Consider the following 13,349-nt stretch of genomic DNA (forward strand, 5'->3'; position numbering starts at 1 on the left):
TTTCCTAATATCCCTTTCACTGCATGCACAACTCTGTAAAACTCTCAGTTTTATTCATAGCTCTTCATTCCAATTGTCTTGTCAAAAATCCCAATGTGTATTTGATTTTCCCAGCCTGGGATTTAAAAATCCAAGGCTCATGCATTACCAGCTCTGATCACAGTCTGCCAAAACATCAATTCGCATCCTTATTTTTCATCATTTCTAGCACTTGAGGATTTCAGTTTCCTGTGAACCAGCTTTGCATTAAACACACACACACACACACACACACACACACACAGAGCGGGGGGGGGGGAGTTTGGTATATTTTAGGCATTAGTTTTAGGTATTTATAGTAGCAGGATTTTCCTACTGGATTAGCCTACCATTTTGCTAGAATGGGAGAGATTTAGTAATTTTCTTTTAAAATCAACTTATTAAAAACCATTCTGTTGATTTAAAGAAAAAAATTCAGCAATAGGAAAGGTATTAAATGGTATGCAGTTTGGGTTCTCTGATAAGCAGACTCTAAGAGTTCAGGGTGTTTATTAAGAAGCACCCCTGGAAAGCACTCCTGGGGAAAAAGTAGGATTAGGCAGAGGGAGAAGCTGTGATGCAAGGCTAATGAAACAGTTGACTGGCCCTCCATCTCAAGTTAGGCTGAGATGGTCAGGACTTTATATTCCTGAATAGATTAGTCATTGGAAATTGGCAGCCCTAGGGAGGAGGTATGACCTCGAGCTACGTGCCTCTTTGCACCTGAGACAGTCTCTTCACTGCTGAAGGCTGTCTTTGAACTACACTTCCAGTAATTGGGCTCTAAGAATCTCATTGAAGGGGGGATATGAATGGCACTTCGCAATGTCCTCCACATATATTCCAAAGTCAATAAAGTAGAATACACATGATAAACTTAGCCAAGTGGTCACAGACCCCAGAAGTGATAAAAAAGAACGCCAAGACAAGCTTAAAGCAAGATTGCAAGACAAATTTCTCCAATCAAGAACATAGGAGTGATCTGGTCTGATCACCAAAATTAATGATGATTAACTGCAAGAAATGCCAGTAAGGACTTGTCAGGAAGGACTTAGAAGTAGTGTTCCAGTTGCCAGCAGGAATATGCTCCATTGTTCCCAGTGCATGATTAATTATTGATTTGTCTTGCTAACAATTTAATAAAGGTAATTAATCTGATACTCAATTCTGTCTCAGAAAAAAAGGATTGCTATTGAAGTTATAGTGAAAAGATACCTAAAGGGAAAATGAACATGCCATTAAAAAAAATGGAATGGATGTGAAAGCATTATGTTCAACTGTAAAACAATATTCAAATATACTCTAAAAATGGAAGGCTCTCTTATGTTTATGTAGCACTTACAGTGTAGTATATTGCAAAGAATGCTGAAATTGGAGTCAGAAGACCTGATTTTATATCCTAGCTTTACATAAAAAGAATTCAACTCAATTTAATTCAGCAAATATTGATTCATATTAAGTATGTGACAGATACAATGCCAGGCACAGATCTTGCCTTGAAGTAATGGTAGTGCAAATGCTATTGGTTATTGTTTGACAAATTCTAGGTAGGGGGAAAATGGAAAATGGGTAAACAGTTTCTCTCTTTTCAAAATGTGGAGAAATATATTCATATTCTAGAAACAGCTTGATGTTAATCTCTTTGATTTCTCTAATAGGTTATTATACATGGTTTGTAAGCCTTGAGTTAAGGAGATGTGGTCACTAAGAATTAGAAAAGGTTTTTGACAATGTTAAGTTAAATCTCATTTCTCGTATGTGGAAGACTAGTAAGTCTTGGGAACAGCACTTTTATAGAACACCTATATTCCATCTCTTATGATATCCTATGTGTAAAATGCTGAAGTGGGAACTGAGTGAGAACAGAGTTGAACAAGGTTTTTAGCCAGCTTGATAACCATGTATAACCTATATTCCCAGTTTATTCTACAGCTTGTAAAGTTCAAACCCTCCCTCTAGAGAAGGTTACTTCTCCATGGCTTTCCCTACTTTCTTAATTCCTGATTTGAGAGGTACTGTTCCTGGACTGTCTCACAGTGACCCACAGTGAAACCAACAACTCTTCAAGTTGTCTCAAAAGAATATTCACTCTTGAAAAGCATTTGTCAGGAATATAGATTTTTACCAATGATTTCATAGAGCAGAATGAAAGATGATTAATTCTAAGAACAAAAACAACTTTTAATGGTCAGCTTAGGCATCACCAATTTTAAAATATCATTTGGGTTCCCCTAACTTTGGAATTGTGCTGGTTTCTCAAGTTAGCACAGTCAATAACCACCTTTCTGGATCCTTATGTCTGCTTTCTCCCATTGTTCTCCCATTCTCTCTTCTTCTTACTCTCACAAAAATAACAAAATTCTTCTCCCTGGCTCTACAGTGCAATTTCTTTCCATGTGTAAATATTTGGAATCAGATGACACCAGGCTTCTGTGTTGAGTTGGAGGTGGGGGATCAGGAGGGGATGTTTATCTCCCTTCTATCCACAAATGCCTATTAAGGTATCTTCCATAACAAGGGCAGTGCACACTGTACAAAGCATTCTGGTAAATACGGTTTTATTTTCTCAACCTCATCACTAGATTTTTATCTGGTTGATCAGTGGGTAAATATAATCCTAGAGATTTATGGTAAATTATTGTGGGCTCTAAGCTCTAAATTTGGCCATATCTTGTTAACTCCTCTAAAAAAACTTGGGGTAAAAGATTGGAAGGATGCTGATCAAAATTTTGAGTGAGAGAAAATTAGGAGAGAATAGCTTATTAATTAATTGATGTAATCAACAAACCCTTTATTAAACTTTTTCTCAAAGGACTCAATTTAAATGTGCCATTTATTTCCTATCAGAGCTCTACCTGATATTTCAAGTCCATGCATGTCAACATTTTTATGTCATATCTAGAACTCTTCAACTGAGCAGGGAAGCAGCCTTTTGGAGTAAATGTGGGAGAAAACACTCTTAAATATTAAGGTAAAACAATTAAAAATCATTATCAAATAAGACTCACATAAAAAATTATCAACTAGAATCAATAAGAGACCTCTGGAGTCCCTTAGTTCTCAATTTCTATCTGTTGGTCTTATTAGCAGTGACCACCCTTCTATATGTACTTCTGTCAGGAAGAAATATTTTTCTAATTTATGTAAATCTTCAGACTGTTATAAGACAGGGCTTCTCAAATGTCCTTGGAATATTCATGTAGTCAGTGATGAATGCATGTAACACTCTCTAGAGGTCTGGAGAACAGGAAGGCATTTCTTTGAAGTCTTCGTTTTGATATCAAAACATGAATTTTGAAGTCCTTTTGCATACATTATAGGTGTGAGTTCTAAAATAAAGATGTTTGCAATTATTTACTATTATTTACTTCCTTCAAAACCTTCAAGTAAATTTGGTGGTCAGGAAATTGTAGTATCTTTATCATGTAATTCAATATTTGCCCAAAGCCATTTTCAGGAGCATGACATTAAAATTTCTCGATTATTGTCACCTTACTTTTATGAGAAGCATATGGCATAATGGCTAGAGGACTTTGGCACCAGACCATCTAAGTTCAAATCCTAGTTTTCCTGCTAGGTAACTTTCATAATGCTAAGCAAATTATTTCTCTGTGCTGCAAATTTCAAGTGTTATAAAGTAGAGATAATATAACCTATCTTAAATTGGGTAGAGCACTTAAAACAATATAGAAAATTCTCAATTAAAGATAACTTATTATTTGTTATTATTAGGTATAATATAACCACTTCTACATAAGGGAAAGAGATCTCTTTTGAAGGGTGGTATTATTTACTCTTTTATTTTATTTGTTTTAAAATTCCAGTATAATGAACATACAGTTTTATATTAGTTTCAGGTGTACAATGTAGTGATATACTTACTCTTTTTTAAATTTTTTTTAAAAGTTTACTTATTTATTTTGAGAGAGAGAGAGAGGGAGAGAGAGAGAGAGAGAGAGAGAGAGAGAGAGAGAGAGAGAGAGACTGCGAATAGGGGAGGTAGAGAGAGGGAATCCCAAGCAGGCTCCACACTGGCAGCACAGAGCCCAATGTGGGGCTCAATCTCATGAATTGTGAGATCATAACCTGAGCTGAAATTAAGATTTGGACACTTAAGACAATCTGACAATAAATCATATTAAAAGAAATGTAAGCGATGAACCACAGGAATCTACCCCCAAAACCAGGCACACACTGTACACACTATGTTAGCCAATTTGGCAATAAAGTATATACATAAAAAAGATTTGGACGCTTAACTGACTGAGCCACCCAGGCGCCCCTCTTATTTACTCTTTTAAACAGCAGAAGTTCCTTCAACAATCTGTACCTTCCTTACTTGCCAAATTAATCAACACTTTTCATTGCCTCTATCTAACTTTCTTACTGATGTCTACAGCACACTAAATACTTGCAGGTAGTGGGATTCTCCTTTAGTAAATATGTTCAATTCTGTTCCCCCACCTTGCACGCTTACCAATGATCAGGAGTGTTTGATCCCAAATGTTTTTGTGCCAGTTTCCCTGTTTACTATAATTATAGAATTGAATTAAAAATATGTACACTGGGGGCACCTGGGTGGCTCAGTCGGTTGAGCCTCCGACATTGACTCAGGTCATGATCTCATGGTTGGTGAGTTTGAGCCCCACATTGGGCTTGCTGCTGTCAGCATGGAGCTTGCTTCAGATCTTCTGTCCTCCCCTTTCTCTGCCCCTACCCGACTTGTGCTCTCTCTCTAAAAAATAGATAAAACATTAAAAAATATGTAAACTGATTACAAAAAGAAAATGTGTTTCTATTAATGTTACTGGAAAACAATGAAAAAACTTGATAAAGGAGAGCCCTTAATAATTATCCAATTTAAGTAGGTGAAGCATCTATAAATTACTGAGGAAAAAGTCTACAAATATCTGGAAGGATTCTCTTCACAGATTGTTCCATAAATGTTTTTAGTCCCTTGTTTCATTGAAAATGTAAGATGGGAAATCATGGATGATGCAGTTTGAGTGTGGTTTGTACTAGAAATGCCAATCATTAGACCAATGCTAAATAGAAGGCGAGCCATGTTTCTACATCAAAAAATTGTCAAATTAATGTTTCAATGTATATGACTTAGATTTAAAATAAATTTAAGATGTTCATAGTTTTATAATGCCATTAAAAACAGATATCCTTAATTTTTGTCTGCCAAAGAAGTTTCCCTCTGTTAAATAAGATGCTAATAAAATAGAAATTCATACGTATCTGTTAGAAAAGAGATAGTTTTCATGAAACTGTTGGAAATAATTAAATGTTGGAAATGATTCCTAAATTTTATAACTGAGGGCTAGTTAACTGCTGAACACAGAAGCTATGGAGACATTGTTTATATTTTCTAGACCCTTCTTGCATCCAGAGAAATCTGTCAACTAACCAGGTATGTCTTTACTAGGAAGAGATTTAGATTGCTAGACTAGAAAAAAAAAGGGGCACTATATTAATTTTGGTTTTGTTTTCAGCATGAGTGTTTCTATTAGCAGAATAACTGACACGTGTTTTCTCCACATAATTTTGGAGATTAAAAAAAATGTTTATTTACTTTTGTGAGAAAGTGAGAGAAAGTTAGTGGGAAGGGCAGAGAGAGAGGGAGACAGAGAATCCCAAGCAGGCTCCACACTCTCGGTGAGGAGCTGGATGTGGGGCTCGAACTCAAACTGTGAGATCATGACCTGAGCTGAAATCAAGAGTCAGATGCTAAACCAACTGAGCTACCCAGGCACCCCTGGAGATTTTTTTTTTAATCCATGAGTCCTAATTATCAACCTTGCTTATTATCATCAGAACAAATTCTGAATCTAAAAGAAGCTCACAAAATTTAAAGCTTTTGTGTATATAAATATTTATGACTATATTCTAAGAGTTTTCAGAAAGTAGATTTAAAATTTTATTTTAGATTACATCAAGTAATTTTAAATTTATGTTAGAAAGAATTCTACTTACAATTTTTATTTCTTTTTGAGAGATCTTTATTTTGAATTCCTCTTATTCTTAATTTACGTTGAATCTTCTTTTTTCCTAAGGCATTTTCTCTTTGATAGATTACTTTAATCAATTTTCTTCGTTCCAATATATGTGATAAAAATCGCTTGACTTCGTTAACTGATACCTACAAAGAAAAATATTTTTGCTCATTTTTTCATGGGTAACTTTCTATGATAAAATAAGACAGTGCAATTTTCATCTCTTCATGTTAAAAATATTAGAAATTACTCTAATTCCTGCTTTTTTCAAATCAAAATCATAGATGACTTAAATAATTCATTTTAATAAATGTTTATTTATTTTTGAGAGAGAGAGAGAGAGTGAGCAGGAGCGAATGGGGGGAGGGGCAGAGAGAGAGGGAAATACAGAATCCAAAGTAGGTTCCAGGCTCTGAGCTGTCAGCACATGTTTATTTATTTTTGAAAGAGAGAGAGCAAGTGGAGAGGAGCAGAGAGAGAGGGAGACGCAGGATCTGAAGCAGGTTCCAGGCTCTGAGCTGTCAGCACAGAGCCCGATGTGGGACTTGAACCCACGAACTGTGAGATCATGACCTGAGCTGAAGTTGGATGCTCAATCGACTGAGACACCCAGGTGCTCCTAAATAAAAAACTTTTAAACCTATTGCATTTTCATCTGAACTGCAGAGCCATGCATTAAAATCTAAATGTTATAAATAAAATAAAATAGTAGGAGAATTTAACCAATTTTACCCTCCTAGTGGTAAGTTGTCATGGTAATATCAATTGTGTGAGCTAAAAAAAATGATGATGTTGGTATTCCTTACATATTACAAATTTAAAATTGGTGGGAAGTATAGTGATCTTGTGACTGTATGGAGAAAAATGTAAAAAAATGTTTTCTAAAGTACTTTCCAGCAGTTATGTAATTAATATATTTTAACTAAGGAGAGGTATTTGGAGGGATTGTTTTTGAGTAGTAGAAAATGAAGATTTTAAGAGAGAAAATTAAAAAGCTTTATGGAGATACATATTCATAATTTACATATCTACTTTTTCAGGCAAGATTATATTTGGAGACTGAAAAAATTCTTTATTTGTCAAACACCACTTCAAGAAGAATCAAGGTTTTTATTTATTTGCTTTTTATACAATATCACAATTTAAACTCCCTCTTTAAAATTTTTTTTTATATTTATTTATTTTTGAGAGACAGTGAGACAAAGTGAGACTGGGGGAGGGGCAGAGAGAGAGGGAGACACAGGATTGGAAACAGGCTCCAGGCTCTGAGCTGTCAGCACAGAGCCTGACACGGGGCCCGAACCCACAGACTGTGAGATCATGACCTGAGCCGAAGTCGGACGCTCAACCGACTGAGCTACCCAGGCGCCCCTAAACTCCCTCTTTTAAAGATCACTTTCTGAAATGCTTAATGCCTTCCTAAGTGGTAGCTAAGGCATCAGAGCAGTGACACAGATGCTAGAGCTTGCTGGGACATACAGTCATGTAAGGACTGTTTTTAAAAAAATCTTTATTGAGATATAACTCATATACTATAAGTGTATAGTTGTACATTTTAAAGTGTACAGCTTAATGATTTTTAGACTATTTACAGAAGTGTGCGACTGCCACCACAGTCAATTTTAGAACATTTTTATCACCTCAAGAAGGAACCATGAGTCCTTTAGCTGTTAGCCTCCCTATCCTCCCATTCCCCTTCCCCCCAGCCTGAGGCAACCACTGATCTATGGTTTCTCTCTATGGATTCCTCTCTTCTGGATTTTCATATGAATGAAATCATGAGTGTTTGTGACTGCCCTTTTCCACTTAGCATAACATTTTCCAGGTTGATCCAAGTTGTGTAGCATGTATCAGCAGTTCATATCTTTTTATGGCCAAATAATATTCCTTACATGGATATACTACTTTTTGTTCATACATCCATCTGCTGGTGTACATTTGAGCTGTTTCCACCTTTTGGCTATTATGAATAATGCTGTTATACACCTTCATGTACAAGTTTCTGGGTGGATATGTAAGGAATTTAAATGTGATTCCTTATTGTAGGGTGGCCAGATACAGCACATAAAAATACAAGGTGCCCAGTTAAATTTGAATTTCACACAAGCAATGAATTTTTTTTTAAAGTAAGAAGGTGACAAATATTGCATGTTAACAAACAGACCCACAGTGTGTAATGGCTCAAAATCAACAGGCAGGTGTTCAAGTCAGTGGTAGCTCTGCTCTGTGCTGTCATTCAGAGACCCAGGCAGACAAAAGCTATGCCAAGCTTCAGCATGTGGATTCCAAGGTTTCCTGGAGCATTAACATCTAGCAGACAGAAAGGGAAAGAGCATAGAAGAACATGTGCAGAAAGGGCTTTTGTTTTGTTTTTTGTTTCATTTGCTTTTTTTCTTTTCTTCTCTTTAATGGGCCAGACCTGGAAGTGGCACACAGAGGCAAACATTGTCCATTGGCTGGGACTGTCACAGGGTCTCACCCAAATGCCAGGGGAGAATGGAAACAATGTATCTGGACACCATGAAGAAGTACACATGGACTTTGATGAACCTGCAGCATTCTTTGGCACAATGGGGTTAACATATGTCATTGGCATTAAAGGAAAAATTTTCAATTCAAAGATAGCCAATAGCTTTGGTGAAGAGGCAGTACAAATTCGGCAAACACCTCTGATTGTATGGTGTTATTCTTCCTATCTCCTTCTATAGAAGCCATGTTTCTGGATTTTGATTCCTTTCCTACCCACTGAGAGTGGGAAGGGCAACATCCATCTGGAGTATTAGGGAACCCCAGAAGACAGCCCTTCTCTAACTCTATAAGGCACCCAAAGATTATGTAATTCAATAACAGGTATTTACTAAGTGTTTATCTCAGGCCTTTGTCTAAGAACTGGGGAGTCAGCCATAAAAAAAAATCTCTGCACTCAAAAACTGATGTTCTGGTGGGGAAGATAATAATCAACTGATAAAAGGAGGTTTTTTTCCCTGTTAGAATATCATTTGTTAAAACTAAGTCTCCAAACATCTGAAAATAATTAATATACCATATCAATAGAATTAAGGACAATAACCACACAATCATCTTAATAGATGAAAAGCACTTGACAAAATCCAGTACCTCCATGATAAAAATACTCAGTAAACTAATATAGAACATAACGTTCTCAACCTGATAAAGGCCATCCATGAAAAACCCCAGCCAGCATATATGGATTTGTTTTGTTTTGTTTATTTAAATTCGAGTTAGTTAACATACAGTGTAGTCTTGGCTTTAGGAATAGAACCCAGTGATTCATCTCGTATGTATGACACCCAGTGCTCATTCCAAAAAGTTCCCTACTTAATGCCCATCACCCATTTAACCCATCCTCCCACTCACTTGCCTTCCAGAAACCCTCAGTTTGTTCTCTGTATTTAAGTCTCTTATGGTTTGCCTCCCCTCTGTTTTTATCTTATTTTTCTTTCCCTTCCCCTATGTTCATCTCTTTTGTTTCTTAAATTCCACATGAGTGAAATAATATTATCCCCATCTTTATCTGAATGAGTTATTTCACTTAGCACTATACCCTCTAGTTCCATTCACATTGTTGCAAATGGCAAGATTTCATTCTTTTTCATTGCCGAGTAGTATTCCATTGTGTATGTATATCACATCTTCTTTATCCATTCATCAGTCAATGGACATTTGGGCTCTTTCCATAATTTGGCTATTGTTGATAGTGCTACTATAAATATTGGGGTGCATGTGCCCCTTCAAATCAGCATTTTTGTATCCTTTGTATAAATTCCTAGTAGTGCAATTGCTGGGTCCCAGGGAAGCTCTATTTTAATTTTTTGAGGAACCTCCATACTGTGTTCCAGAATGACTGCACCAGTTTGCATTCCCACCAGCAGTTCAAAAGTGTTCCTCTTTCTCCACATCCTCACCATCATCTGTTGTTGCCTGAGTTGCTAATTTTGGCCATTCTGACAGGTGTGAGTTGGTATCTCACTGTGGTGCTGATTTGTATTTCTCTGATTATGAGCAGTATTGAGCATATTTTCATGTGTCTGTTAGCCATCTGGATGTCTTCTTTGGAAAAGTGTCTATTTATGTCTTCTGCTCATTTCTTTACTGGATTGTTTTTTGGGTGTTGAGTTTGTTAAGTTCTTTATAGATTTTGGTTACTAACCCTTTATCCAATATGTCATTTGCAAATATAATCTCCCATTTTGTTGGTTACCTTTTAGTTTTGTTGATTGTTTCCTTTGCTGTGCTGGAGCTTTTTATCTTAATGAGGTCCCAATAATTCATTTTTGCTTTTATTTCCCTTGCCTCCAGAGACAAGTCAAGCAAGAAGTTGCTGCAACTGAGGTCAAAGAGGTTGTTGCCTATTTTCTCCTGCAGTATTTTGATGGCTTCCTATCTCATACTTAGGTCTTTCATCCATTTTGAATATATTTTTGTGTATGGTGTGAGAAAGTGGTCCAGTTTCATTCTTCTGCATGTTGCTGTCCTGTTCTCCCAGCACCATTTGCTAAAGAGATTGTCTTTTCTCCATTGGATACTCTTTCCTGCTTTGTAGAAGATTAGTTGGCCATATGTTTGTGGATCCATTTCTGGGTTCTCAATTCTATTTTTTGATCTATGTGCCTGTTTTTGTGCCAATACCATACTGTCTTGATGATTACAGCTTTGTAATACATCTTAAAGTCTGGAATTGTGATGACTTAAAAGGAATTTTTTGTTTTGTTTTTTATTTAAAGAGTAGGGATAGAATTGATAAAAGTTGCATTATTTGACATCGGATAGTTAGGGACAAGTTCTCTGATAAAATTTGAATAGACCCCTATGTGGGTAAGAAGGGAACAGTTAATCCTACAAACACTGCAGGAAAGAGACTTCTGGCAGAGTGATAAGTAAAAGCAAAGGCCCTGAGGAGGAGCACACTGTTGTCAAGTAAGTAAGATGGAGTAGCTGTAGCAGAATGGGGGAGGTGGTAGTAAATAAGGCAGAGGCAGCTCCGAGGCCACCATCATGATTGTGAATTGTGTTCTGTGTGAAGGAGAGACTTTGGAGGTTCTGAGTGGAAGAGTGATACTGACTGACTTAAATTGCAAAAGAGTCACCCTGGCTGCTATATAGAGAATATCATACATTGGGGAAAGGGTGGGAAGAGGGAAGTTCCTGAGCATTGATGGTGGCAGTAAAGAAGATGGTAGGGTGACAGTGGATGGTTTCTGAAGGTATTTCAGAAGTATTACTGACAGAATTTTCTGTTGAAGGATTTATAATGTACATTTTAGTTTTCAAACAGCAAATGCAATGGAAGTCTGTTTTTAAACTCCAAGTTTAAAGTATGTGCTTTGCAAGTATTTTTAAACTCCTAATGGCCATTAAGGACCAGCCATAGCTCTCAATCAGAGTGACATGGTGTTCCAAAATGCCTTACCTCGCCCTCCTGTCTCTTCACTTCCCTGTCTCCTGAAGATTCATGGCTGCATAAGTTTTTCTTAAGCATCTGTTTGATTATATCACTGCCCAACTCAGAAACCCTCAGTTCCCAGCAACAACAGTATAAAATCAAACGTATTTGGACAGAATCTAAGATTCTTCACAGTCTAGCCTAAAAATGTCATAGTAACCTTACTTCTTATTACTCCCACGCCTACATGGACATCCACAACAGCCAAACTCTTCTACCCTCTGTTCCCCAAATAGAAGGGCTTCTTTCCTACTCTCTCGCCCTTGCTCATTCAGTTTTCATTGCTCCCTCTTTCTTATTTTCCAAATATCACTCCTTGCTCTCAGGCCTACCTCAAATTCCTTCTCCTCAAAGCTCTCCCATTTCACTCTGGCCCACAGTGATTTCCCTTTCCTCTGACTTTCTGGTGTTTTCCCCTCTTGGTTAGCAGTAGCTCACTGCTCTATGGTCTCTACAGCTGAGATCATTCTATGGCATACATTTCATGTTTTATCTACTCAATTAATTATAGATGCTTTATAAACCTTTTTGTATATTTCTCATCTCAAGTAGAATGCCTTAAGGAAATGGGATCCTAATGAATGTATGGATTTATTTGGGGGAAATCATTTGTTTTCTTAATGCATAGGAAAGGTAGAAGCATCCTCTCTTAAGAGAAATTAAACCATCTGTGGGCTTGGAGGAGTGAAGGTTTGAATTTATCTTGCTATACATTTAACCCTAATTTATTTGTGGCTAGATCATGGTTTTTGTGGCTAGACACATTTCCAAAGTAGGATCTAGTCTTATGACACTTGCCTGAAAGCAAAAACAAACACACAAAAACAGTACTGGGATGCAGAACACATTTTTAATAGCTTCCTGTTTAAAAGAATAAGCTGTCTGCTAAGGCTAGAGGCTTGACTTAAAGGTTTTTACATCGTATTGTTTGGATGATAATTAACAAGTTTTACTTTTAAAACAACACACAAGTTTACTTTTTTAAACACAAGAAACGTTGATAACTTGTTAATATATGAACAGATAACTTATTCACAATTGTTCATAATTAATCATACTCCAAAATAAATATGTTACAGATTTTAAAAATTTCATTTACATTTCCTTCTAAGTATTTTCTGTTCACCACTAATTAGCTGTGTCCAACTGTGGGCAAGTTAATTAATGCCTTTGTGACTCAGTTTACAATAAATATAAATAGTAAATGTAAAATGGGAGTAATAATATTGCCTACCTCACTGGATTGATGTAAGGATCATACAAGTTAATATATGTGAAAAGCCTTATACATAGTAAATACTCAATATATATTATCTATTATTATATTGACTATATATGTCCTCTGTAAATAAATGTTATTTTCTGTTTCATATTCTAAACTACTAGGATCCAGGTACTTTGGCTATTTAATTTGCTTTGTTCATCAATGAACTATGAGGTCTTCAGCTTGGGAAATCAGTAAACATTATTTAGTTTTGTGAAATATAGTTTTTTATATCCTAAGCAGAATATCTAAAAACCTTTATACTAGCAGAAAATACTCTTATTCTATATATTTTCTGGCCTAATTTCACCTAAGGGCAGTGAACAGCAATTTTAGCATATACTAGGATCCCACTGCTGCCAGAGATGTATTTGATGCTGAATATAAGTTAGACCCCTAATTTTCAACAACAGCAATATGACTAGTGTTAATGGGGCTTTCATAGCCTCCTCAAATAGTTTCTGGGAGGCAGTAGGTATGAAATAATCAAGTAATGAATCAACCTTGTTCTTTTTTTAAAATTTTTTTTATATTTATTTATTTTTGAGACAGAGAGAGACAGAACATGAATGGGGGAAGGTCAGAGAGAGAGGGAGACACAGAA

The 13,349-nt window shown here is 36.2% G+C and overlaps 1 protein-coding gene across 1 annotated transcript in view; it reads right to left on the bottom strand.

The window, feature by feature from the left end:
* Positions 1–5,556: 5,556 nt before the first annotated feature.
* LOC125936832 (protein sel-1 homolog 2-like) overlaps positions 5,557–13,349 on the bottom strand; it is a 37,795-nt gene continuing 30,002 nt past the window's right edge. Inside the window, exon 3 of the mRNA XM_049651162.1 lies at positions 5,557–6,163. Coding sequence (XP_049507119.1) covers positions 5,990–6,163 — 174 coding nt within the window. The 3' untranslated portion in view covers positions 5,557–5,989. The remainder of the gene's footprint in view (positions 6,164–13,349) is intronic.

Source organism: Panthera uncia (genome assembly GCF_023721935.1).
Source record: "Panthera uncia isolate 11264 chromosome A3 unlocalized genomic scaffold, Puncia_PCG_1.0 HiC_scaffold_11, whole genome shotgun sequence".
Classification (NCBI taxonomy): Eukaryota; Metazoa; Chordata; class Mammalia; order Carnivora; family Felidae; genus Panthera; species Panthera uncia.